The 22,197-nt window shown below is 51.1% G+C and overlaps 2 protein-coding genes across 3 annotated transcripts; one reads left to right on the forward strand and one right to left on the reverse strand.

Annotated features, from left to right (window-relative positions):
- Positions 1-738: 738 nt before the first annotated feature.
- Positions 739-11,443, forward strand: Eef2kmt (eukaryotic elongation factor 2 lysine methyltransferase). The gene is made up of 8 exons (XM_028788365.1): positions 739-849; positions 3,640-3,702; positions 5,700-5,780; positions 6,830-6,931; positions 7,222-7,355; positions 7,437-7,702; positions 8,747-8,893; positions 10,362-11,443. The coding sequence occupies exons 1-8, from the start codon at positions 754-756 to the stop codon at positions 10,478-10,480; spliced, it is 1,008 nt and encodes a 335-aa protein (XP_028644198.1). The 5' UTR covers positions 739-753; the 3' UTR covers positions 10,481-11,443.
- Alg1 (ALG1 chitobiosyldiphosphodolichol beta-mannosyltransferase) lies at positions 10,642-21,270 on the reverse strand. Of its 2 annotated transcripts, XM_028788363.1 has the most exons (13): positions 21,040-21,270; positions 19,861-19,938; positions 19,632-19,735; positions 18,855-19,003; positions 16,787-16,876; positions 16,376-16,486; positions 15,506-15,627; positions 15,349-15,387; positions 15,034-15,093; positions 14,123-14,233; positions 12,940-13,054; positions 11,840-11,915; positions 10,642-11,139 (listed from the first exon to the last, which is right to left on the reverse strand). In XM_028788363.1, exons 1-13 carry the CDS (start codon positions 21,245-21,247, stop codon positions 11,008-11,010), a joined length of 1,395 nt encoding a protein of 464 aa, XP_028644196.1. In that variant the 5' UTR covers positions 21,248-21,270; the 3' UTR covers positions 10,642-11,007. The 2 variants fall into 2 exon arrangements, with proteins under 2 accessions (XP_028644196.1, XP_028644197.1); XM_028788364.1 differs by lacking the exons at positions 19,861-19,938; positions 21,040-21,270 and having other exon boundaries at positions 18,855-19,057; positions 19,632-19,726.
- Between the last annotated feature and the right edge of the window lie 927 nt (positions 21,271-22,197).

Here is a 22,197-nt window from a genome sequence, read left to right on the forward strand (position 1 = left end):
TACACTGAGAGTGCCCTTCCTGGGTCCCTGATAGAGGGGGTGTTGATAAGGCCACCTGCCCCAACTGCAAACCCCATTGGACCAAGATCGGCTGGCCTAGGTTGGCACGAAACCTCCCTTGCTTCCTGGACCAAAACCCGGGCATGAGACCCACTCCGGGTGCAGCATGTAAGGCTGCACCTTGGTCCACCCGACTCTGCCCCGCACTAGACCACAACCCTGCCGACAGGCCGGTACTTCCTAACACCCAAGTAAGGTTAGACCCCTCCAAAGTCTACCTCGGCTACCACGCGGGCAAACCCACCTTAGCCCCGCCCCCGGCTGATCTGAGCCCGCCCCCAGACCATCCAAAGACCGCCCCCCCTAACCGCGGCTCATCCTCAATCTCAGCCCCGCCCCTATACCTGCTCGGGCCCACCTTCCAATCCCCAGACTCCACCCCAGTTCCGGCCAAGGACCGCCCTCTGAGCCCCGCCCCCAGGCCAGTCTGGGCCCTACCTCCAAATTGCCAGTTCGAACTGTTTAAAACGCGCCCCACCAGCCAGGCATTAGCCTCCCAACCTTACCCGGCAGTTTACAGCCCGCCTCTACCCCTGCCCCACCGAACTCCCCGTTCCCCGGTACCACCTTCCCCGCCCCCTAGGCCGGAACATAGACTAGCCCCCGCCCACATCTTGCCTCCTATTTGCCCCGCCTCCTCCGTCTCAGGCCTCGCTTCCGCCCGTTTCCCGGCAACCCTGGCCCCGCCCCGCGATGGCGCCTGAGGACCACGAGAGGGCCACGTCTCTGCTGCAGAGTTTCGAGCGCCGCTTCCTGGCGGCTCGCGCGCTGCCCTCCTTTCCCTGGCAGGTGGGCGGCGGGCGCGCGGCGGGTATCGGGGTCGAGCACCGCGGGCGGCGGGGCCGGGAGGCTCGGGCCCCCTTTGCTCACCGCTGGACTGGGGGAGGCAGGCGGGCCCTTCTCTGGCAGGGTTTACGAACCGGGCTGGATTATTTTAGCAACTTTTAAGCCAGTAATCGGTCGTCTTGGCGACTGCAAAACAACTTTGAAAAACTAAACGTCTTCAAACGGCAAGAGCCGAACTCTCCTGGAAGGGGGGCCAGGTCCTCATCTTAAGGGCAGGCTGCTGGCAGAACCGTCCCAGAGGGAGTTCAGACTGAAAAGGGGACTTCCCTGTGGCCTAGGGACCTGAAACTCGGACACGAGGCTCCTTTAGAGCGTGCCTCGCTGTTAACTCTTGTCCGGTGAGCTCACCGGCATGAGTCACTGTAGATTTGTATTCCTCCAGAGTCTGCCCGGTTTCGTTGGGTGGTTTAGGTAGTTGTATTATTTCATCGACATAAAACATTTCAGGTCTTAACATAAAATAAAACCTGAATAGCATATAGGTCCTCATTCAATGTCAAATGTAATAATAATAGTTCACGTGCTGTGCTAAGTGCTCAGGGTCACCCACAGTGCACAGCACTGGCGTCTGTTGTCACTCCATTTGATTAGGAGTTTAAGATGGAAAGAATCAGAACCAGAGCTCTGGCCCGGGAGACCAGCTTCCTGCTTATAGTTCTAGTTCAAACCCCTGTGCTGTGGGACTTTACACAAGTGGCTACATCTCTGTGCCATCATTTCTAATTAGTCATAGTAAAGGATACAACGATACCAGACTCTTGCTGCCAAACAGCTGAACTTCTTTTCCTTTGCCCAGCTAGGAATCATAGATAGACAAGACGTTCTGGGAGTGCTGGTCTCTGGTGGCTGTGTTTTTCTGTGCCAGCTGTAGGCAGGCAAGAGTAGCAATTGCAGGTTTCTTGCATATAGGGTCCTTGGTCCTCCGGGAGTTCTTGGGACATTTTGGCTGCCAGCTTCCCGGCAGGCTTAGGTATTGGATTTCCTTGACCCTTGACAGCAGCCCTTAAAAATACAGCTCTTGTGCAGGCCTTAGAGTGGGGATTCCTTAGCTCTTGGCCACGGCCAGCTGCCTGTCTGCGTTTACAGTTCTTCCATCCACTGTTGAGCCGCTTTCCTGCCGTCTCTGTCTGCTTTCTCTATGTTACCCCCTCAGCCCGCGCTACTAAAGTAGACAAGAGACCATTCCCAGGAGGTAGCGCGGGAAGGTTCCTTGCACTACACTCCATTATTGAACCACAGCAGCAGGCTATGTAAGTGTTTGAGCCAATCACAGCCTTGCCTCCTGTTCCATCCCAGCCATCCTTCCACTAAGCCAGCAGGGGGCGTGCTCCCCTCTGTCCCACAAGGAAATGAGTGCAGAATAATAATACATTGTGCATCCAGGTTTGTGACAGCAAAAAGTTCTGGTGCAAAGTGTTTCAAACAGCTCTGGCTGAGGCTGTCCCTTCAGCAGCCATGACAATCCGCTCTGGTTGTCTAAAAGTGTTTATGGAGTGTTCAGGCAGCCAAGGCTGGTACAAACTGTCAGACTGACAATCCTTTTGCTGAAGGCAGCCAAGGTAGAAAAGGGAGAGTCCAACAGCTCCAAATTAGGGAGTCACACTGCCCCATCCCCCAAACCGTTGCTGATTTATAGGAGAATGAACATAAGAGGGCTTCTACCAAGAACCTAAAGACTTTATCATGAGCACTAATTGTGGACCTAACCTCCTTAATGCTGTTGCCCCCGGGAGGCAGACCCTCCTGCATCTCACGGTGTAGGAGTACTTGAGTACAAACCCTGACTTCCGCCCGACTGTGGAAGTGCACCTAGTGCTGCCTAGCAGTTACTGGGTCAGTCAGTATTTACTGAATGCCATCCGGAAGCTACACACCAGGGCACATCAGAGCACATGAGAGACCAGCCCTAAAACAGTAAGGAACCAGAAAACACCAGGCAAAAACGTGTGGGAGCTCATGACTATAATCACAGCTTGGAGTACCAAAGCAGGAGAGAGGCCAGCCCCAGCTACAAGGTGAGACCCTGGCTCAGATGGATAAAAAAATAAACAAGGAAATGGCAAGTATAGTCATCAAAGGCCTCCCTGACAAGACGTTTCAGTTGCTACCCAAGCCTCAAAGCTGTCGGCCATAGGATGGAGAAGAGAAAGCAAAGGTCTTGTGATAGAAACATGGCTGCTGGGATTAACAGCAAACCAGCTGGTGTAGCCACAGTGGAATAAGCAGGAGTGAGACTGTGTGTAGGTGAGGTCAGAAAAGGGTCAAGGCAGGTCGTAGAGGACCCGATAGGACCTCTCGAGGTGCTCTGAAGGCGTAAAGTGGCTGTGACATACCTGCCCTGACTGGAGTTGTAGCTATAATCTCTGCATCAAAGAATGCATGCCTAGGTGTGGGAACATACATCTGAGTCCCCATTCTAGCTTAGAGAGCGGGTCTCAGGCCTTTGTGCTGGAACTGATTCATAGCTTACCAGCTCAGCCCCTAAGTTGCCGTGACCCCGTGACTGCTGGGCAGCCACATCTGATGTGAACCAGGACTCGGTCTTCTCATACTCAGCCACACGTGGCCCCTGACATTAGATCAAGTCACCTCTGGCGGCTTCCACTTAAGATTAGCTCCAAGTCCCTGGGCAGAGATCATTGATACTCTTTACCAGAATATTCCACAGAAGTGTAATGTTGCTGAAAAAATGACCCCAAGATATCTATATATCTATCTCTCCCCCTGGAACAGAGCCTAGAAGAAAAACTAAGGGAGCCCTCCGGTTCTGCGCTGTTGCTGGCTATTCTGCAGAAGGTAAGAGCCCCAGCAGCCCCAGACAGGGGACCCAAGCCTTGCCTGTATTCTTTCTAAACACCAGTGTCCAGAGAACAAAAATACACCACTTACAGGGGCATTACCCATAGGCATCATCTCTCTCTCTGTGTGTGTGTGTGTGTGTGTGTGTGTGTGTGTGTGTGTGTGTGAGAGAGAGAGACAGACAGACAGACAGACAGACAGACAGATAGACAGATAGAGGGTGAGAGGGAGTGAGAAAGAGAGAGATGAGAGATATATGCATACACTGTCCTTGGAATCCAGAAGAGTGTCAGATCCCCTGGGACTGGAATTATAGACAGTTGTGAGCTAACACATGGGTACTGGAAATCAAACCTGGGTCCCCTGGAAGAGCAGCTAGTGCTCTCAACCACTGAGCCATCTCTCCACCCCATCCCTCCCTGGGAAATCTTGAACCACAGAAATGACATGTGACAGATGACTGCTTCCAGCATTTGTTAGCTGCTTTGACATGTTCTTTGCATTTAAGTTAAAAATAATAAAGCCCATCTTGCCTGCTCGGTATCGGAAGCAGCAATGGGCTTTGGTCTCAGAAATGCACGTGCCCATGGCCTGAATCAAGGACAGATCACACCACCATGTTCTGTGCCTTGACCTTCTTAAGGGTCCTGACCTGGCAGAACTGTAATCTTAAGAGTTCTGTCTGACCTTCTGGCAGGAGAAAACTGTAGTCTTTCTCCCCAGAAGGAATCATCAAAGAAGCATGTTTTCATACAAATTCAGGGAAGACATTTTCCCCTAGCCACCGAGCCCACTCTAGGAGCCTAGACAGGAATTCTGTGCTGAGCCACTGCAATGCAAAGTCAGCCTAAGCTGTATTGTATCAGAAAGATGAAGGGGAGGCAGGCAGGCTTCATCTTACAGCCTTCCATGGGTGACCCAGCCAAACTTAGAGCACATTCCTTTAAGATCTAATGGGGCTATCCACCAATGAGCACTCAGTAGGAAGCCCTTGAAGGCCTTAAGGGAGCAGTTCTTAATAACCTGTGGATCATGATGTGATTAGAGCCCAAACAGGGACTGGAACAATAGTTCTCTCAACCTGTGGGTTTTGACCCCTCTGGGACATCTAAGACCCTTAGAAAATACAGATGTCTACATCACAATTCATACCATAGCAAAATTAGTTATGAAGTAGCAACAAATTATTTTATGGTTGGCGGTCACAACTCAAGGACTATATTAAGGGGTCGCAGCGTTAGGAAGTCTGTGAAGCACTGCCTTAGGGGATCCTGCGGTGCCCCCAAGGCAGCAAGCTATACCTCCTTCAGGCCCATTTCCGTCTCCTGGTTTCTGCTGGTCCTTTGACCTCCTTTCAGAACTGCCAGGCCAGAGCCACCTGGGGCTACCCCACAGTGCTCTCCCTGGCTGGAGACCCTGCACCTCACTTTTGGAGGCTTTCCACTCAGGCACTAGTTCCTCTGTAGACAAAGCCTTTACTCTCCCATCTTTGCCTGTTCAGCGCCATCTCTAACCCTCCTTACCACCGAGGCCTCATAGCCTGGACGACAGGCATCTGAGAGGTCTGGTTCCTGCCACTGGGCCCTCATCTCCTCTGAGAAGCCAAATACCCCACTTTTATCCTCACAACAAACGAGTCTTGTTCCCACCTACCACTCTGGGTGGGCAGGAAAGGGCCTGTGAGCTCAGGTTCCTCCCCAGAGCTATGCTACTACTGCAAATGTCTTAGAGAAGGAGCTTAAAGCTTATTCTTAAATTGGAAATGGGAACACATACCCATAATCCTAAGACAGGAGGATTACAAATTTGAGGCCAGTCTGTGCTCCCTGGCAAAACCATCTCAAGAAAAGACTCCATCTTACAGATGCCCAGGGCACATACCCACGTTGTCCCTGCATATCTTTGCTGTAACATCAATCCCCCTCCAATCATGTGGAGTTTCTAGACAGTGAGGACAGGTCTCTGCAGCAACCACCTTGTCTTTTGTTGTCTAGACTGTGAAGCACCCTGTGTGTGTGCAGCATGGGCCCTCTGTGAAATACACCCGCTGCTTTCTCTCGAAGCTCATCAAAAAGGTCAGTGATCAGCAGTGGCTGCTGGGGCCAGGCCACATAGGAGGCCACAGAGCTCCAGAGCTCTGCCAGGCGCCAGCAGCCCCGCCTCCCTCCCTGCCCTTTGGTTGTTCTGAAGCTCTGGGCCAGGGCTTCCCTGCAGGGGATGCTGGTGGGGTATAACTGGAGAACATGGCTGAAAAGGACGGAAGAGCGGCCAGGGCTCTCAGCAGCAGCTTCTCCTCCTAAACCAGCTTCTCCTTCCTACCAGACATCCCTGCCACTGAATGAGAGATGCCTCCTCCTCCCCATCCTACCAGCCACACACCCCTGTTACAAGTCTGTTCCCACAGTACCTTCCCAGCTAGTTCCTTGTTCTCCTGACTGAGCTGCTGGCCCAGAATCCTCCCAAACTCTGCAAGAAGCCTTTGGGGCACAGATCCAGACCTGCTCCATGGCACTCTAGACAGCCATGGAGAACAGCAGCAGGCCAGCTTCAGTCAGCCCCTGAAGCCTAGCAGCTGCTCATCAGGCTCAGCACAGGTGTGATCCTTGCTTCTCTCCCACTCTGGCTGGGCCTCAACACCCCGGTGCCTCTGTAGACCCTGGTAGTACCAGGAGAAACAGGGCTGGGAGGCCTGGTGAAGCCATGTCTCAGTGGCACCGAGAGGCAGCTTGAAAGCTTCTGCATTGCCAGCCTGGGGCTCACATGGACAGCAGCCCCTCTCTGAGGCAGTGTGGCTCTCCTAGTCTCCACATGCCCTCGCTCCACACCTCTCCTTGAGGCACCCCACCACTGCACTTTTAATTTTGTTCATTTTAATTCTAAGTTCAAATGCTGCCATGCCTCCTACTCCAAAACCACCCTCTAAATCTGGTAAGATGAGGCTGGAGCATGGCTCTGCACTCCAATGCCAGCCCAGCATGTACACGGTCTTGGCTTCCATCCCCAGCACCATGAGTGCTGTGATAGCTACCCAGTTCTGTTCACAGAGGAGCAGACAGAAGCAAAGGTCGGAATGGTTGTTTACAAGGGTCAGTCTGACCTCTCAATTAAGGCTGTCTGTTCCCAGCATGAGGCTGTCCCCACGGAGCCTTTGGATGCACTGTACGAGGCGCTGGCAGAGGTTCTGATGGCCAACGAGTCCACCCAGTGCCACCGGAGCTATTTGCTGGTATGAGACATGCGTGTTGTGTTGTGCTTCCCTGTCCACCACACACTCTCCTCTCTGACTGGGTCGTACAAAGGTGTTAGATGAAGGGGCTCACACAGGATGGAACCTTTCACTCGGCACGCTATCCTTGAGATCACCCACGTTGCAGGTGTAGGGAGGTTGCTACTTTGCATTGCTGAGTGCATCAGGCAGCATACCCATGTCACATTCTGTCAGCCAGGCACTTGCTATGGTTTAGGTCCCACCAGTCATACTCTGATGGTTTTGTTCATTCTCCTTCTTGTCTGCAGCCTTTAGGAGACTCAGTCACACTCTCTGAGAGCACAGCCATCGTGTCCCATGGCACCACAGGCTTGGTTACATGGGACGCTGCTCTCTACCTGGCAGAGTGGGCCATCGAGAACCCTGCAGCCTTCACTGACAGGTGATCTTGGGGCACAGGGCAGGGCACTAAGGCAGTTGGCGCTGGTGCGTTTGTGAACACAGGTTCCCATCTCCCACTCAGGACTATCCTGGAGCTAGGCAGTGGCGCTGGCCTCACAGGCCTGGCCATTTGCAAGGCATGCTACCCCAGAGCATACGTCTTCAGCGACTGTCATGCCCAAGTGCTTGAGCAGCTCCGTGGAAACGTTCTCCTCAATGGCTTCTCCTTAGAGCCACACACACCCATTGACACAGGAAGCCCAAAAGTGACAGTGACCCAGCTGGACTGGGACAAGGTGACAGCCTCTCAGCTCTCTGCCTTCCAGGCAGACGTTGTCATTGCAGCAGGTAATGCCCCAGCAGCAGCTCTCACTCCAGCAGGAGGAAGCTGTGGGTGCTGCAGGCAGGGACCAGCAGGAACCCAAAGAGACACCCTGGGCTCCCTGTGATGTCACAGCCCATACTCCAGAGCCTCAGGTCCCATGGAGACAGCTGCTCTCACTGCTGTGACTCTGTCCATGAACAGCCACCTGTCCCCAGAAGACTTAAGATGATCAGGACAGGTGTCAGGGCATACTAGCCTGGCCTGGAGTACCTGGCAACAGCCACCCTGAGGCCACCCATTTCCTTCCCTGCTCCTATATTGAACACTAGAGCAGTCCCACTGACCACTGAGACTGTGCCCTCCATTACTGGTGGCCAACAACCACCCAGGATCTTTAGGTGGGGTAGACTGGCCATGCAGCCTGTGGTCCTCCCAGGGCCACATGCAACTTCTCCACCCATTTTTGGCACCATCCTGGATTGTGTTTAAGTGAGGTGGAAGGGACCAGTTCAGAGGACAGGCACTGAGGGGCCCTGCCACACTCTCCATGCTGGCTCCATGCAGATATGACATCATTGTGCCGTGTGGTCTTGACTGTCTACCATTTGGGTCCTAAGTCCCTGTCCTGCATCCTTCAGAGATGGCAAAAGAGCACTAGTCTCTTAGGATACAGAATGGAGTCTTTGAGAGAAAGCAGTGTTTGCCTGGGCCACCAGAGCCTTCCTTTCATACTTCAACAGAGGTCATCAAAAAAAAAAAAAACACACTTCACACTGCAGTTCCCTTAAAAACTCAAAGCCAGGCTAGGATCTGCTTCACTACGAAGCCTCTAAGTAAGCAAGGGCCACAGAACTGATTTTGCCACAGGAAGTCCCACTGTAGAGGTCTTTAGAGACCTTCCTCCCCGGGCCTCCCTTTCACCTGGGGTCTTCCTGTGGAACAGCACACATCTTACACCACTGCTGCTCCCAAGCCCTCACCCCAAAGTGAGGCCAGCCCCACCCTTGCTCGGCTTGTAGACCTGGTAGACCCTGGTGAGGCCCTCAGTAACAGCCTTTCCATTGCAGATGTGCTATACTACTGGGAGGTGACACTGTCACTGCTCAGGGTCCTGAAGATGCTCGCTGACTGCCAGAGGAAGAACGCTCCTGACGTCTATGTGGCCTATACTGTCCGCAGCCAGGACACAGGCAAGCTGTTCATCACAGAGCTGGGTCAGTTCCCGACCTGTGGGCCACCATTCTGTCGTGAGGAGGGCTTAAAACCTGGGCTGACATTGGTCTTACACCTTAGCATCCTTATCTTTCTGTGGTGACATTCATCTGAGGCACTGCCTGGCCTGCAGACGCAGTGGGCAGTTGGCCGCCATTGTCCTGGGCACTCTACAACTAGAAGAGACGCTAAAGATGATTTTAGAAAAGGGATAATGACCCCACCATCTGTAGAGCCCCAAATGACACTACTGTGAGGCCGTCTGTCATCCAGTCTGACACTCACCAGCACCTGGGATGTGTCCAGTCATCCTGCCTCAGCTATGCAGACACTGAAGCACTCAGAGATTGAGTGGCCCAGGCTCCTGTAGTCAAAGTCCCCTGGGCTGAGTCCAAGCTACACCCCACCCACTCAAAGCCATCTCCACAGCCCTGCATCCCAAGGCACTCCACACATACCCAGTACAGTGTGATGTTATCCTGGCCCAGCTCCCTCTCCAGCAGCTCTCCACTCACCGGCCACAGCATCTGTGGACAGGCTGACAGACATCCCTAGTCACCACATACAAGCCAGTGAATGCTACCTGAATCCATTGATGGAGCACTAAGGGCCCTATCTTTCAGATGCACACATGCACACACACACACACACACACACACACACACACAGAGCCTATAATATATCTTCCCTAAGAAAGGCAGAGGGTACCACAGAGCAGCCAGCCTGTGATAATTTCAATAACTTTATGGAGAGCACTTACCTCAGTGGTAGATTACTTGTCTACTATGTACACAGCTGTATTCCATCCATAATACTTAAATAAAAATTACAGCTAGGAGGAACTGAGGAATTTACCGAATGTGTGCCAGCTTATACTCAGGTGGTGGCATTATAGAGCTTCACATACTTTCTGTGCCTGTGCTACTCTGTTCTTTAAACTACTAGCTTTATTTATAACACAAGTCTAATTAAGAAACCATCTTGGCTCACAGTACCTGCACACCCCATAAAGCCAGGCAGCTGCAGTTAGAGCATAGCTGCTCTCTGTTTGTATCAGCTGACAGGGTAGGCAGGTGCAGAGAGGCAGGGAACCCAATAGGCAGCCACGGAGGTGCTGCTGCTGTTTAAGGCCTTGCCTTCAGGCTTGAGAGAGATCAGTAAGCAAAAGTGCTTACAGTATGAACAAGGAGACCCAAGTTTGAATCCTCAGCACATGTAAAAAGCTGGGTTGTGGCCTAAGTACCTGTAATTCTAGTGCTATCAGGGGCAGAGACAGGACTGCTGGAGCTTAAGGGAATAAAGCAGAAAACGGGAGAGCAGAGCCCCTGCCATCCTTTAGACGGAGCATGCCCGCACATACACACAACCTTAGAGCATCTACCTAGGCCGGGAAACCTGTGGCCCAAGCGAATCAGCTTGAAAGCACACCTGTGTCAACTGCCCTCCTGAGCTCTCTGTACTCTTATCTAGACCGTGCTGGGATCCACTGGGAGGAGATGCCCCCTCACACTGGCAAACTGTTCCCTTACGAAGAGCATTCGGCCATCGTAATCCTGAAGCTCATGCTGACTGGTCACCATGGTGTTTGAAGGTGATTTGAAAAACGAGGTCACTGTCATGGGCAAACTGAAAAAGCTTGTGTTGAGCAGGAGTTAAAAAACAAACCACAACTGTCCAGTAAGCACAGGCTTTGAGTGCTGGTGCCTGTCCTCAGCAGCTCATCTGGAGTGGACACAGGCTCAGAGCAACATTTCATTGTACAAATAAATATATAAATTTATTAAGTATGACTGTCCTGTCAGACAGCTTAGCCTTGTCCAGCCAAGCCCAGTGAACATGGATATCCCAGAGCTCACAGCAGAACCAGAATGCAAGGAATGTGAAGAGTCCAGAAACAAACCCAGGGACTGAGAAGTTGGCAGGGTCACCAGAAGTAACAAAAGTGTTCAGAAGAGAAAGAGCTTCTCAGCCTCTGGATGAAGCTGCCGCCTGATCAGTCTTTTTCTAGCTTTCGCCACTGCCGTCCTCAGGCTTCCGACCACTAGGGGGCGCTCAAAAGCCCTGGCAGGAAGGGTGGGCACAGGATGGATGGGGTCCTAGTCTCTGGGCCTGGAGGTCATTTGTGAGTGACCAAAGGTAGCACAGTCTGCTGCCAGCTTTCATCCCATCGTAGCTGCTCTGACTCCTGGAGTTTCTTCCGGAACTGGCTTAGCTTTCCAGCAGGGTCAGGAAACTTTGAGAAAAGCATCTAGAGGAAAAGGAAAACTGGAACTTAGCTCCCTGCACCAGGCCAGGTCCTTGCACATGTCCAGCAGTCCCCCTCCCCTCACTAGACGCTTGATGGATCCTTCTACTCACCCACAGCCCTGTCCTGGAGAATGGCCAGCCTCCACCTGCTATCCTCTCCCCTTCCCCTCCTATCCTCAACACACCTCTGCAGGTGCAGTTTCGATGGAAGCCTTTAATGTGTCTATCAGGGACCAGAGAACTGCAGCCTTCAGGCTGAGTCCTGCCCACATGGCTTTGTAAATAAAGTTTTATTGGAACTCAGACTATCTGCACATGTCCACAGCTGTATTCCCATCCACACCAGAATGGTATTGCAGAGTTCTTACACAGACTTAAGGATAGAAATGACAGGACACTAGCTTCATGAGGCTAGACCCTCAGCAGATGCTCCCTTGGCCACCACCCTCCTAAAGGGCAGCACAGCTCCCATCTGCACACAAGTGGCAGGAGTGTGTATGTCTGTGCCTGCTGTTCCATCCCCTGGCAATGTGAACGACTGGCTGACAGCCCAGGCTGAGAAGCTTCCTTGGAGCCCTCTGCTCCCTTCCTCTATACCCCAGAGTTCCACCACTGCTGTCACTGTGTGGGAAGCAGAGATCATGGAGCTGGCTCAATGCCAGGCTTCAAACTACCAAGCCCCACAGGGGGTAGCCCACTACCTGCAGCTGAGCTGCCAACTCCTCAGCATCCTTGAAGACCAGACCATTCTCTCCATGTCTTACGAGCTCATGCAAACTGCAGAGAGAACAAGGGACTTGAGAGCTGGAGAAGAAAAGGAACCAAGCTGGGCCACCACTACCCCCTCAGGTGAAGCTGGCCTGTGTTCTGAGCTGAAGTATTTGAACAGAAAAGCCTACAAGGGCACATGCTGGTGTCAAAACGCCAGGCTGATTTGGAGAAGGGAAGGTGGCCTTTCTGTGCTGAGATGGTTTCTGTGTTTTTTCCTTCACTCCAACCTGAGAGCGAGGGTCCCAGCAAGTCTGTATTTGCTCCACACATTAAGGGTAGTGTCTCAGAGTCACTGGGAAATGTGATGCTGACAGTCCCTGAACTTGGCTCACAAGAGTTGCATATCCTGAACATTCCATCCAGAGGCTGGTTCCTAGCTACCAAGCTGCAGCCTCTATGCTCACATCCACCCTGGCCAGGGAAAGTGGAGTCCCAGAACTGCACTGGTGTGATAATCCAATCCAATTATGAGAGCTCAGCCACAGAACAGAGATGTAAAGCAAGGCAACTCCAAGTGCCTGGCCACCGTTCCCTTCTCACAGCATGACCCTGAGTAGCATGCTAACCATGAGCAAATTCGAGCCATGCCCCTGTCCCTCTCTCTGTGCAGGACTCATTTCATCCACAGATGCTCAAGTCCTTATGTCCCATATGCTGCTGTGTTTGCACATGGTCCACATGAACATCCTCTCTAGATGACAGCTACTATCCCAGCAGTGGGACAGGGAGAGGAAGAAAGCTACATGTTGATACAGACACACTCAGCATGTTCCTTGCTACAGTTTTTCCCTGAGACAGGAACTTATTGTAGCACAAGTTAGTTTCAAGCTCCAGGACCCTCTTGCCTTGGCCTCCAGGCTACAGGCTCATGTTTCCAATATCCTAAAAAACATTTTACATCTGGATGACGGGCATGGCATGGAGTGGACACACCAAGCTGACTGACCTTCACTGGGGCTCAGCAGAACCACAGGGCCCCCAACTGCTGATCTAGAATACGCCCCAAGTAAGGTTTGGTATCTGCTCCTACCACTTGAAGTTCACGGCACACACAGGCAAGTAGCACCCAAACATGTCCACCACCTTCATGGGCAGGTCCAGACCACTGGAGGACATGTGTAGACAGACACCCAGATCCGCTGACCCTGCAAAGACAGTCAAAACACTAGGACACATTCTCCCAGGCCTATTAGACAATTAGTAGAAATCAGAGGCTATCCCTGAGACTGTCCCCAAACACAAATGACATAAGCTGACCAAGAAGCAAGGCAGCCTAACCAGAGGCCAAAACATGGTTGACCATAGGATCCTGTCTCACTCTGCCTAATAGTTACTTTGTTTTGTTTGGTTTTACTTGTATTGATTAATTGTTCCTACTTAGCCATAATCCATTTTCAAAGAAAAAAAAACTCCATGCAGTCACTGTGACAGGAGAGCCTTGGTTTTGGTTCACTTGGCTTGGTCAAGAACACTACTCGGCTTAGCAGGTGAAGGTGCTTGCTGTCAAGCCTGACAACCTGGCCCCGTCCTGGATCTCATAGAGGACAGAGAGAGCCAGCCCCTCTAAGTTGTCCTTAGTATGTCTAATCGCCATATACTTGCCATAACACAAGTATGTTATCCCCTACACACCCACATCAGCACAACAAATAATGACTAGACAGAGTGGCAAACCTCCTTAGATGTACTTTGCCAGAAAAATTCTAAGAACTCAAGATTAAAACTGTGGGGCAGAGCTGGCCTGGCATGCCTTTGATCCCAGCACTGGATCGCTCTGAGCTCAAGGTCAGCCTGGTCTACAGAGACACTGTCTCAAAAGTAAAACCTTAACCAAAACTGGAAAAAAAAATTAAAGAAACCAAATCTACAACAAATCCAGCAAAAATCAGATATCAACACTCATGGGGAGTGGAGCACTCGTGTAAGCCCAGCAGTGGGGGGGCTAAGGCAGGATGACTGTACAAGTTCAACGCCAACCTCAACTATACATGAAATCTTACTCGAAAACAAGCAAATGAACAAAAAATCCAGACATGGTAGTGCACACCTGTAATCCTAGCACTTAGGGGACTGAGGGAGGAGGCTTTGCTACAGAAATCAAGGCTACCCTCAGCTACATAGATCCTGTCTCAAAAACAGATCGGTAACCTGTTCCCTGTCTGCCCTTGTGGGATAGTGTGGCCTCTGTCTTCGCCTGGAGCCTGCCCTCTCACCTAGAAGCAGTGGGTAGTCCTCGGCCTCCAGCCATGGGGTGCAGAACTGGACGTGCTGAAGGTGCTTCTGGCTGATGAGGTGGCGGTAGTGCTCTCTGAGCGGCCCCTTCCCTTCACAGAGAAGAAATGTCACCATGGCCACTGTCCGTCTCTGCCAGTGGGCAGGTTCCCAGGAGCACACCCACTAGTGGTCACATCAGGCCCTGACATCCCACGGCTGGGATGCTAAGCATACCCCAGCCAGCTGGCACAGGGCTACAGATGCAAAGGGGTTAGGATAATGCTAGGATGCCAGCAAGATGGACACAGCATCTCCACCTGCACCAGTGACACAGACCATCCTTAGCATGCCTGAGTCCCCACCACAGGGTCCCATGAGAACCCAGCTGGGAGGGAACAGGAGGGTGTAGCTGCCCAACCCTGAGATTGAACAGAAGACACACTGCTTCCAAGCTACAGACGCTAGAGATCCTCTGGGAAAGGGAAGAGTTTGGGCTAAGTAGTACCATCCCAGATGGAAATCTGTACTCTTGAGTCCTTGAAGAATATCAGGTTCCCTATATATCAAGTGGATGTAGAAATACTACCCCAAGGACTTATTGAGAGGCCTGTGCCAGCTACTTGGGAGGCTGAAGCAGGTTAGTATATCAAGGCTTGCCTGAATACAGGGTGGGTTCAAGGCCAGCCTGGACAACTTGTAAGACTCTGTCTCTACAAACAGATAAAAGGCAGCTGAGTGGTAGAGCACTTGCCTGACACAGGCAAGACCTTGGGGAAGAAGAGAGAAACTACTCTGGAGAACTGAGTGATGATCAACAAGACAGTGTCCTACAGAGGTGTCCTGTAAAGGCCATGTGCCCATTCTTCACCCTCCGCCCTTCTAAACCATGACATGGTGTTCCCATCAGTACCTGTTATCACACAGACGAGGGAAGGAAGACCATCTCCACTAAGTGCTTGTTGCTCAAACTCTATTTTTAAAAAAAAACACAACAACCGGGAGAAAATAAGCTGGTAAGAAGTGGGAGGCTGCTCCCCAGCAGCTTCTCCCCAGCTACTAGTCTCAAGATACATCAGACTGAGGGTCTAGCCACTCGGTAACCACGTAAGAGCAGTAAGATTTCCGTGCCCTCCCCTACTGTCTCAAGCAGGCCTACCCATGACACCAGGGCCAGACCACATGACCCCTAACAAGGTCTGAGCTGCTAGTGCAGCCACACACCTACTTTCTAATGCTCGCAGCAGGATGGAGAAGTCCTCATCCTCTACAGGGAAAGAAAAGAGGAGTCTTAGTTGCCTCCCAACCTCCCACCCTCCTCAGATACCCATCCCTGGATCCCAAAACAAGCTGGGCACCCACCCCAGGTGCTGGGGGAGGCAGACCTGTCCAGCTAGTGCTGCTGACAAGCAGTGCTGGCCGCCCATGCAGACGCCTCACAACTCCGCTCTGACGGTCCCTCTCAGTGAAGGCCGACCTCTCCATGTCAGGGTCTGAGGGCTCTATGCTGAAGAATCAGAGAAAGAGATAAGATAATAGACACTGTGGCACAGGAACAAGAGGCAGGCCCCCGAGGTTGGCACCCTACTGACCTCACAGATGCTGGTTGCTGGCACTGAGGTTACATGAGCAACACCCACTCCACCCTCAGTGCTGCCTCCAGAGGCTCCCCACTATGCCTGCTTAGCATCCCAGTAAGGATATACTGACCCACCTCCCTGCAGCCATGCTCAGTTCCTAAGAGCACACAACAGACATGGGCAGGTACCTTCTCTGCCCAGTGAGATGCCCAGGGGACACTCAGATCCCTTGCACAACAAGAACCCACTGGCAGCAGGACAAGATAGCACAGGGCTCAGCAGGCAGTTTCTTAAAGGGCCAAAGAATAAAGATTCTTCCGGCTATGTGGGCCATCGACTGCTGTGAAACACAGTTCCACTGTGGCAATTTGAGAGCAACCACTGTTTTCAAGGTAAGGTAAGGGCTTGCTATGTAGCCCAGGCTGGCCTCAAACTTAACAATCCTCCTGCCTCAGCCTCCTAAGTCCTGGGGTTACAGATATTCATCACTACCCCAGGCTTCTAATAGCCACCACCAACACAGAGGTGAATGGGTGGGTTGGGTTCCAGTAAAACCTTTTGACAGCAATAGGTGGCAGGCCCCAGCTTTAGGCCACAGCTTTAGTTTGCTGCCTCTAGATGAGGGACCGCGCAGGTCTGCAGATCAGGACACAGAGAGACAGGGGCAAGACATACCAGCTCTGGAAAGGAGAGTACATGCGGCTCAGCTTCATGAAGAGTTCATGCTGCAGGTCCAGGGGCGTCTCCTTAAAGAAAGATGCTGGCTTGTCGTAGAGAGTCACAGCCCTGACATGAGATGGGAGTGGGCAAGAAAAAAATCTAAGCAAGAGGGCACAGCAGGATCCCAAAAAGCAAGAGGGTTTGGGGAAATCAGACAAGAAATGAAAATTCCTTAGAATGGTGCAGAGATTTAGCACCAAAATGTCCTAGGCCACACAGCTGGGAGGGGGAAAGCCTCCTGCCTCCCCTTGGCTTCTTAAAACCAGTAACCATCTCCCAGGGCCTAAGTACTTCAATACAGTACTGCAGAACTGTGCTACAGCTCTCAAAACTCATGAATTGATGGGCATCCCAGGCCCCGCATACCTGACACACCAGTTCTCTGCCAGGTCCTCCCGCATAGCATTGGTCACACACAGGTTCAGGTGAGACAGGCGCCCAAAGATCTTCTCATACCTACAAAATATCTTGGGAATCAGCATGGAACCCTGGGATGAGCCTAGATGCCACCCCAACCTCCGTATGACTTGATACCCCTAGGCAGTGGAAAGGCTGCAGAGCTAGGGCCCCTGGAACCTGTCCAAGCTCATGAGGTCCCTGTAAGTTACTCTCTCAAACCTTCCTTCCTCTCACTGTCCAGCCTACACAATTACTTTAAAAGGAATCGATCTCTATAAATCCAGACTCATGCAATAAAGAGGAGAAACCCAATAAGGGCTGCTTAACCAAGTCTCAGCCACCCTGCACAATCAGGGCTGCAGCTGCCTCTCACTGTGGAATGGAGGGAGTTTAGTTATGGCAAGGCTTCATCCCAAGAGAATGAGGGAGAGAGAGTGCAAATCGAGGTTACTGAACTGCAGGCTGGAATGTGACTCAGCTGGTGGACAGCCAGCCTGGCAAGCTCAAGGCCCTGGTTCTACCTCTAGTGCTTAAAACATGGGGCATGGTGGTGCACGTCTATCCAAACGCTGAAAAAGGAGAAAAAGGCAGGAGGATCAGAAGTTCACGGTCATCCTGCAGTTCTCAGAGTTTGAGGCCAGCCCACAATATATAGTACCTCAAATATATGTGTGTATTATGCACATATGTGTAGATAAACACATACATATACATATGAATGAGTAGGGATGTAGTTCAATTGGAAGAGTGCTTGTCCATAATGCATCAGAGGCCTGGGTTCCATCCCCAGCACATCATAGATTAAGTGGTGGTAGTGCACGCCTGTAATCCCAGCACTGCAGAGGTAGATCAAAACCAGCCTACAATAAATGATACTCAAAAAACAAGTTTAGGGGCCAGAGAACTACCTCGGCACTGGTTGCTCTTCCTCAAAACCAGGGTTTAATTTCTTACACCCACAAGGCAGCACAGCTACCTATAAATCCAATCCCAGGGGATCTGATCTATCCTCTGCAGGCACAAGACAAACACATGGTACACAGACAAACATGAAAGCAAAATGCCCATATATAAAATAGCATCCATATATTAAAAAGTAATTTTGTTTGTTTGTTGAGACAGTGTTTCTCTGTATATCCAGGTTGGCCTTGAACTCAGAGATTTACCTGCCTCTGCCTCCCAAGTACTGGATTAAACACATGTGCCACTACCACCCAGCTGTCTTTTGTTGTTGTTTTGTTTTTTGAAAATAAAGTAATTTTTAAAAATAAAAATGAACCAGAAAATTTAATTACAAAAAAAACAACATAAAAGTAGAATTGCTAACTTGTGGCAGCCAACACCTTTAATCCCAGCAGAGGCAAGCAGATCTCTAAGCTTGAGGCCAGCCTGATCTTCAGAGTGAGTTCCATGACAGCCAGGGCTACACAGAAAAACTCTGTCTCAAGAAAAAAAAAAAAAAAGTAAGATTATTAAACTGGGTGTGGTTTATTGTGCCTGTAATCCCCGAGTGTAAGCAGCTAAGGCAAGAGGACCAACAAATTCAAAGCCAGTCTGGGCACCAGAGTGAGAAAGATCATTAGCTACCGTTAGCTACACCAGAGTTCGGCAGCCTTTTCTTCCCTCCAGCTACGAGTCCGCTCTGGAGTCCAACTCCCTGCAGCTGATTCCTGACTGACTTCCTGTACAGCAGAGGCAGCATCACTCTCACCCTAACTTTTACAGAGCACCATAACTGGGGGTGATGGAGACAGAGTGGGAGACATGGGACCTGGCCTGGATCCTGCCACAAAGCTGGCGCTCTGTGACAGGCAAGAGCGGCCTGGTCTGCTGGTCCCACAAGCAACAATCGATCCCAGCAGGGTGAGAGAGAGGAGACAGCCAGCCGGCCCTCAGGGCAAGAAGCACACAGTGAGATGGTCAACCAGGATCAGAATGGAACCGAGAACCCTGCTCCAGATACAGCCTGCTCACCCGGCCCTTCTCTCCCACCCATTCTAATGAGGACTCAGGGGGACCACTCACACACTCTCACCATTTGGCCAGCAGCACAATGGGGTGGCGGGGGCCGTGGACCAAGCCCATGATGGAGTAGCCATAGTTGTGCCAGTCGATGACCAGTTTGCTCCCACAAATGCAGCCTACAAACCAGCAGACGGCTATAGCAGGCAGACCTGGAGGGTTCTAGGAAAGAGACTCGGAGGCAGTGGAGGAAGCATAGGCCATGGCCCATGTAACCTAGAGGAGTGACCACACAGCAAAGAAGCCATGATCTACAAGGCTCTTATCAGCCAATGGACAGAAAAACGACCCTCTCCACCATAAAAACAAAAATATCAACATCAAAAAAAGGAGTAAGAAGTTAGAAAGAAACCAAACTGCCCAATCTGAAACCCCAAAATCATCAATGATGGCTCAGTAGGTAAAGAATTTGCCACCCAAGCACGAGGACCAGACGAGGGTATTGGATCCTGTAACTTGAGCTACAGATAGCTGTAAGCTCCTATTGTAGACGGTGGGGGTGAAACCTGGGTCCTCTGCAAGGACAGCAAGCGAGCACTGAGGCGCTGCTCCAGCGCCCTGCACACTCATGCGTATTGGTTTTTCATAGTATTGTATGAAAACAGCCCTCCCCATGTTTTTATAGTTTATGCACACAGAAGTATTAAATACATTTAATAATTTGCTCATTTTGTATGTGGACTGGAAATCAAATCCACATACCCACAATCCAATTTGTGCATGTTTAAAAGCCCAGCAAGTGACCTGCTAACAGTGATTCTCACAGAAGGAGACAGCACCTGGCACATACCTGGAGGAAGATGTAAGCTGCAGGGTCTGTGCACAGCATCTTCCATAGCAAGTATACTGCCTGAAATACAACTTTGACTCCATACTGGAGAATTCGAGGCCCAGCTGCAAGTCAGAAAACATCCGTCTCTACAAAAGAGCTCTTGGCACTGACAGTCCCCTCATCTTCCCAATAAACAACCACTCATCTGACCCACCTACCCCAGGAACCTGGAGTTGACTGGTCCTACCTGCCAGACATTGCAGATCTGTCAACTTCACAATCTGAATCCTATCACTCTGCAAGAGTTCATCTCGAGGTTTGGAGTCTGCAAAAGCAAATGTGACCTTTAATCAGAAGTATCCATCAAAGTTACAGTCAGCTGGATGTATTCCTTCACATCTGTAATTCCAGTATTTGGAAGGCTAAGGCAGGATAAGGTGTTCAAAGCCAGCATGTACTACAAAGCAAGCCCCTGTCTCAAGTAAACAAGGTGGAAGGAGAGTAACACCTTCAAAACCTCTCCAGTCCCCAGTAGCCAGAATGGAAAATGAGGTCACTTTGTGTTTTTCTACTAGAATACCCTCAAAGGGCATTCATCATATCCACTTAATTTAACCTGACGACTGGTATGAAATAGGGACCCAATTAAACTGATAAACAGTAGACTCCTGGATGGCAGACTCCCACTCCACCCAAGCCCTGGGATAGCACTCCACACAGGGACCAATAAGAGCTATTCCCACTTTCCCTTAGATGGAGATGGGCCACCCCTAAATTCACAGATCCAATTTGAGGTGCCCACAGCATGTGTTCGAGGACAGCTATGAATGCCCCCGACATGCTGGTAGATTTCATATGGCTGTGTCAAAAGGTTAGATACCTGAGGAGCTTAGTAGTGCATGCCTTTAATCACAGCACTCTAAAGGAAGAAGCAAGTGGATTTCCGTGAGTTCAAGGATACTCTGGCCTACATAGTGGTCCAGACCAGCTAGGGGCTGCATAGTAAGAGTGAACCCCTGAAAAATCATCCACATGGGACATGATGACAGAGTGGACACCCCTCTGCCTACACCTTAGGGAACAAGAGAACCATCCACAGCTAGAAAGTTCTGCTGCTGGACGAGAGGTGTGAAGAAACATTCAGCTGGTCAACTCAGTGACAAAGGAAGCACGAGAAGTAGTGACCAGCACTGAGGTCTCACACACCAGGGTCCCAGCCCGTCTCTGCACTACCTACGTCAAGTGACAGACACCTTGCAACCGATCTATTTGTAGTCTTCACAAATGATAAAAGGCGGCTGATGCCCGCTGCTCTCAAACACCAGAAAGCAGCGGTCCAGGCCAGAACAGGCAGGAGAGGAGCACAGCCGCTCCCGCCTCGGCCCCAGAACAGAGAGAGGCTCCCTCTCAGGTCCCCGCCACTCACTGTAGAACCCCAGCAGCGTCACAGAAAAGCCGCTCTGGGCCAATGACAGCGCGTGGTACTGCATGCGGGGGCTGCGACCCACGTCGCCCAGCACCACGACGACCACGTGCCGGGCCCTGCTCGTTTGCCTCCTACGCTTCCACAGGCCCAGCAGTAGCACCGGCAGCAGCAGCGCCACGGCCAGCAGCGCCACGCAGGACGCTGCCATCTTGGCCGGCCGGCGCTGAGCACGTGACCGGACCAGGAAGCCTCGCTGTGCGCAGGCGCACACCCAGACGGAGTGGTGAAACCGCCTCAGTAAAGTAGGAGGAGGCGGTACCTTGCATAAGGCGGGGTCTGGAAGAAAAGGAAAGAGGACCTGGAAGATGGGGGCGGGCTCTGAGCGGAGGGGCGGGGCCTGGAAAGAATAGGCGGCCTTAGAGGAACTACTTAAGGAGCCCAAGAATTAGTAGGATGTAGCCACGCTAAGTTCTCTGAACTGTGTTTTTGCTCTGTGAAAGAAAAGTTGTCTGTGAAATCATTTCTACCCCTATAAGAGGCCATATCCCATCTTCTGTATGTATCTTAGCCATCTACACAAAAATGCACCCTCGCCATACATGAACTTGTCGCGGCTAAGATGAGACCCACCCTCTATTTATTTACATCTTCCGTCTCTCCATTGCTGCCTTTAATAATATAACAAGGAGATAAAATTTTGGAGAGGCTGATGAGAAGTTTTCTTCAGGTAAAGATGTTTGGTGGCAAAATAGGGTACCATCTCAGGTACCCTCATGATGGAAGGAGAGACTCAAAACTCTATGTCCTCTGACCTCCACACTCACACTCTGATACACAGCTTTCCCCCCCCAATACACACACCCATATATATACTAAATAAATAAAAACAATGTGGATGATTTTGCTAGTTTTCTTGAGGAAAGAGGCCATTCCCTGAGGAGTGAGTGTATAAACGAGAGCACTGGCTACAAATGGAAACTGATCTTCGTTGGTAGAAGGCAAGGGACGATAGAGTGTTGGGCTGGTCATGTTCTGTTTAACAGCGGTACCTTCCAGTGAGAAAATTCATTAAGCAAAATGTTTATCCCTTCATTTGTTAAGATGCATGCACACGGAATACAACATTCCAAATATAAATGAAAGGAACCAAGCATAGTG

Source organism: Grammomys surdaster, unplaced genomic scaffold, assembly GCF_004785775.1.
Source record: "Grammomys surdaster isolate TR1022 unplaced genomic scaffold, NIH_TR_1.0 125745, whole genome shotgun sequence".
NCBI classification, from domain to species: domain Eukaryota; kingdom Metazoa; phylum Chordata; class Mammalia; order Rodentia; family Muridae; genus Grammomys; species Grammomys surdaster.

Excerpts from the sequence above, each read along its gene's own strand:
- Alg1 (XM_028788363.1), bottom strand. The coding sequence starts at position 21,247 with ATGGCAGCGTCCTGCGTGGCGCTGCTGGCCGTGGCGCTGCTGCTGCCG. Across the intron at positions 15,388-15,505 it reads CAGCAGCACTAGCTGGACAG|AGGATGAGGACTTCTCCATC; the intron begins GTCTGCCTCCCC and ends CTTTCCCTGTAG. Across the intron at positions 14,234-15,033 it reads CCTCGTCTGTGTGATAACAG|GGAAGGGGCCGCTCAGAGAG; the intron begins GTACTGATGGGA and ends TTCTCTGTGAAG.
- Eef2kmt (XM_028788365.1), top strand. The coding sequence starts at position 754 with ATGGCGCCTGAGGACCACGAGAGGGCCACGTCTCTGCTGCAGAGTTTC. Across the intron at positions 3,703-5,699 it reads TGCTGGCTATTCTGCAGAAG|ACTGTGAAGCACCCTGTGTG; the intron begins GTAAGAGCCCCA and ends TTTGTTGTCTAG. Across the intron at positions 5,781-6,829 it reads TCTCGAAGCTCATCAAAAAG|CATGAGGCTGTCCCCACGGA; the intron begins GTCAGTGATCAG and ends GTCTGTTCCCAG.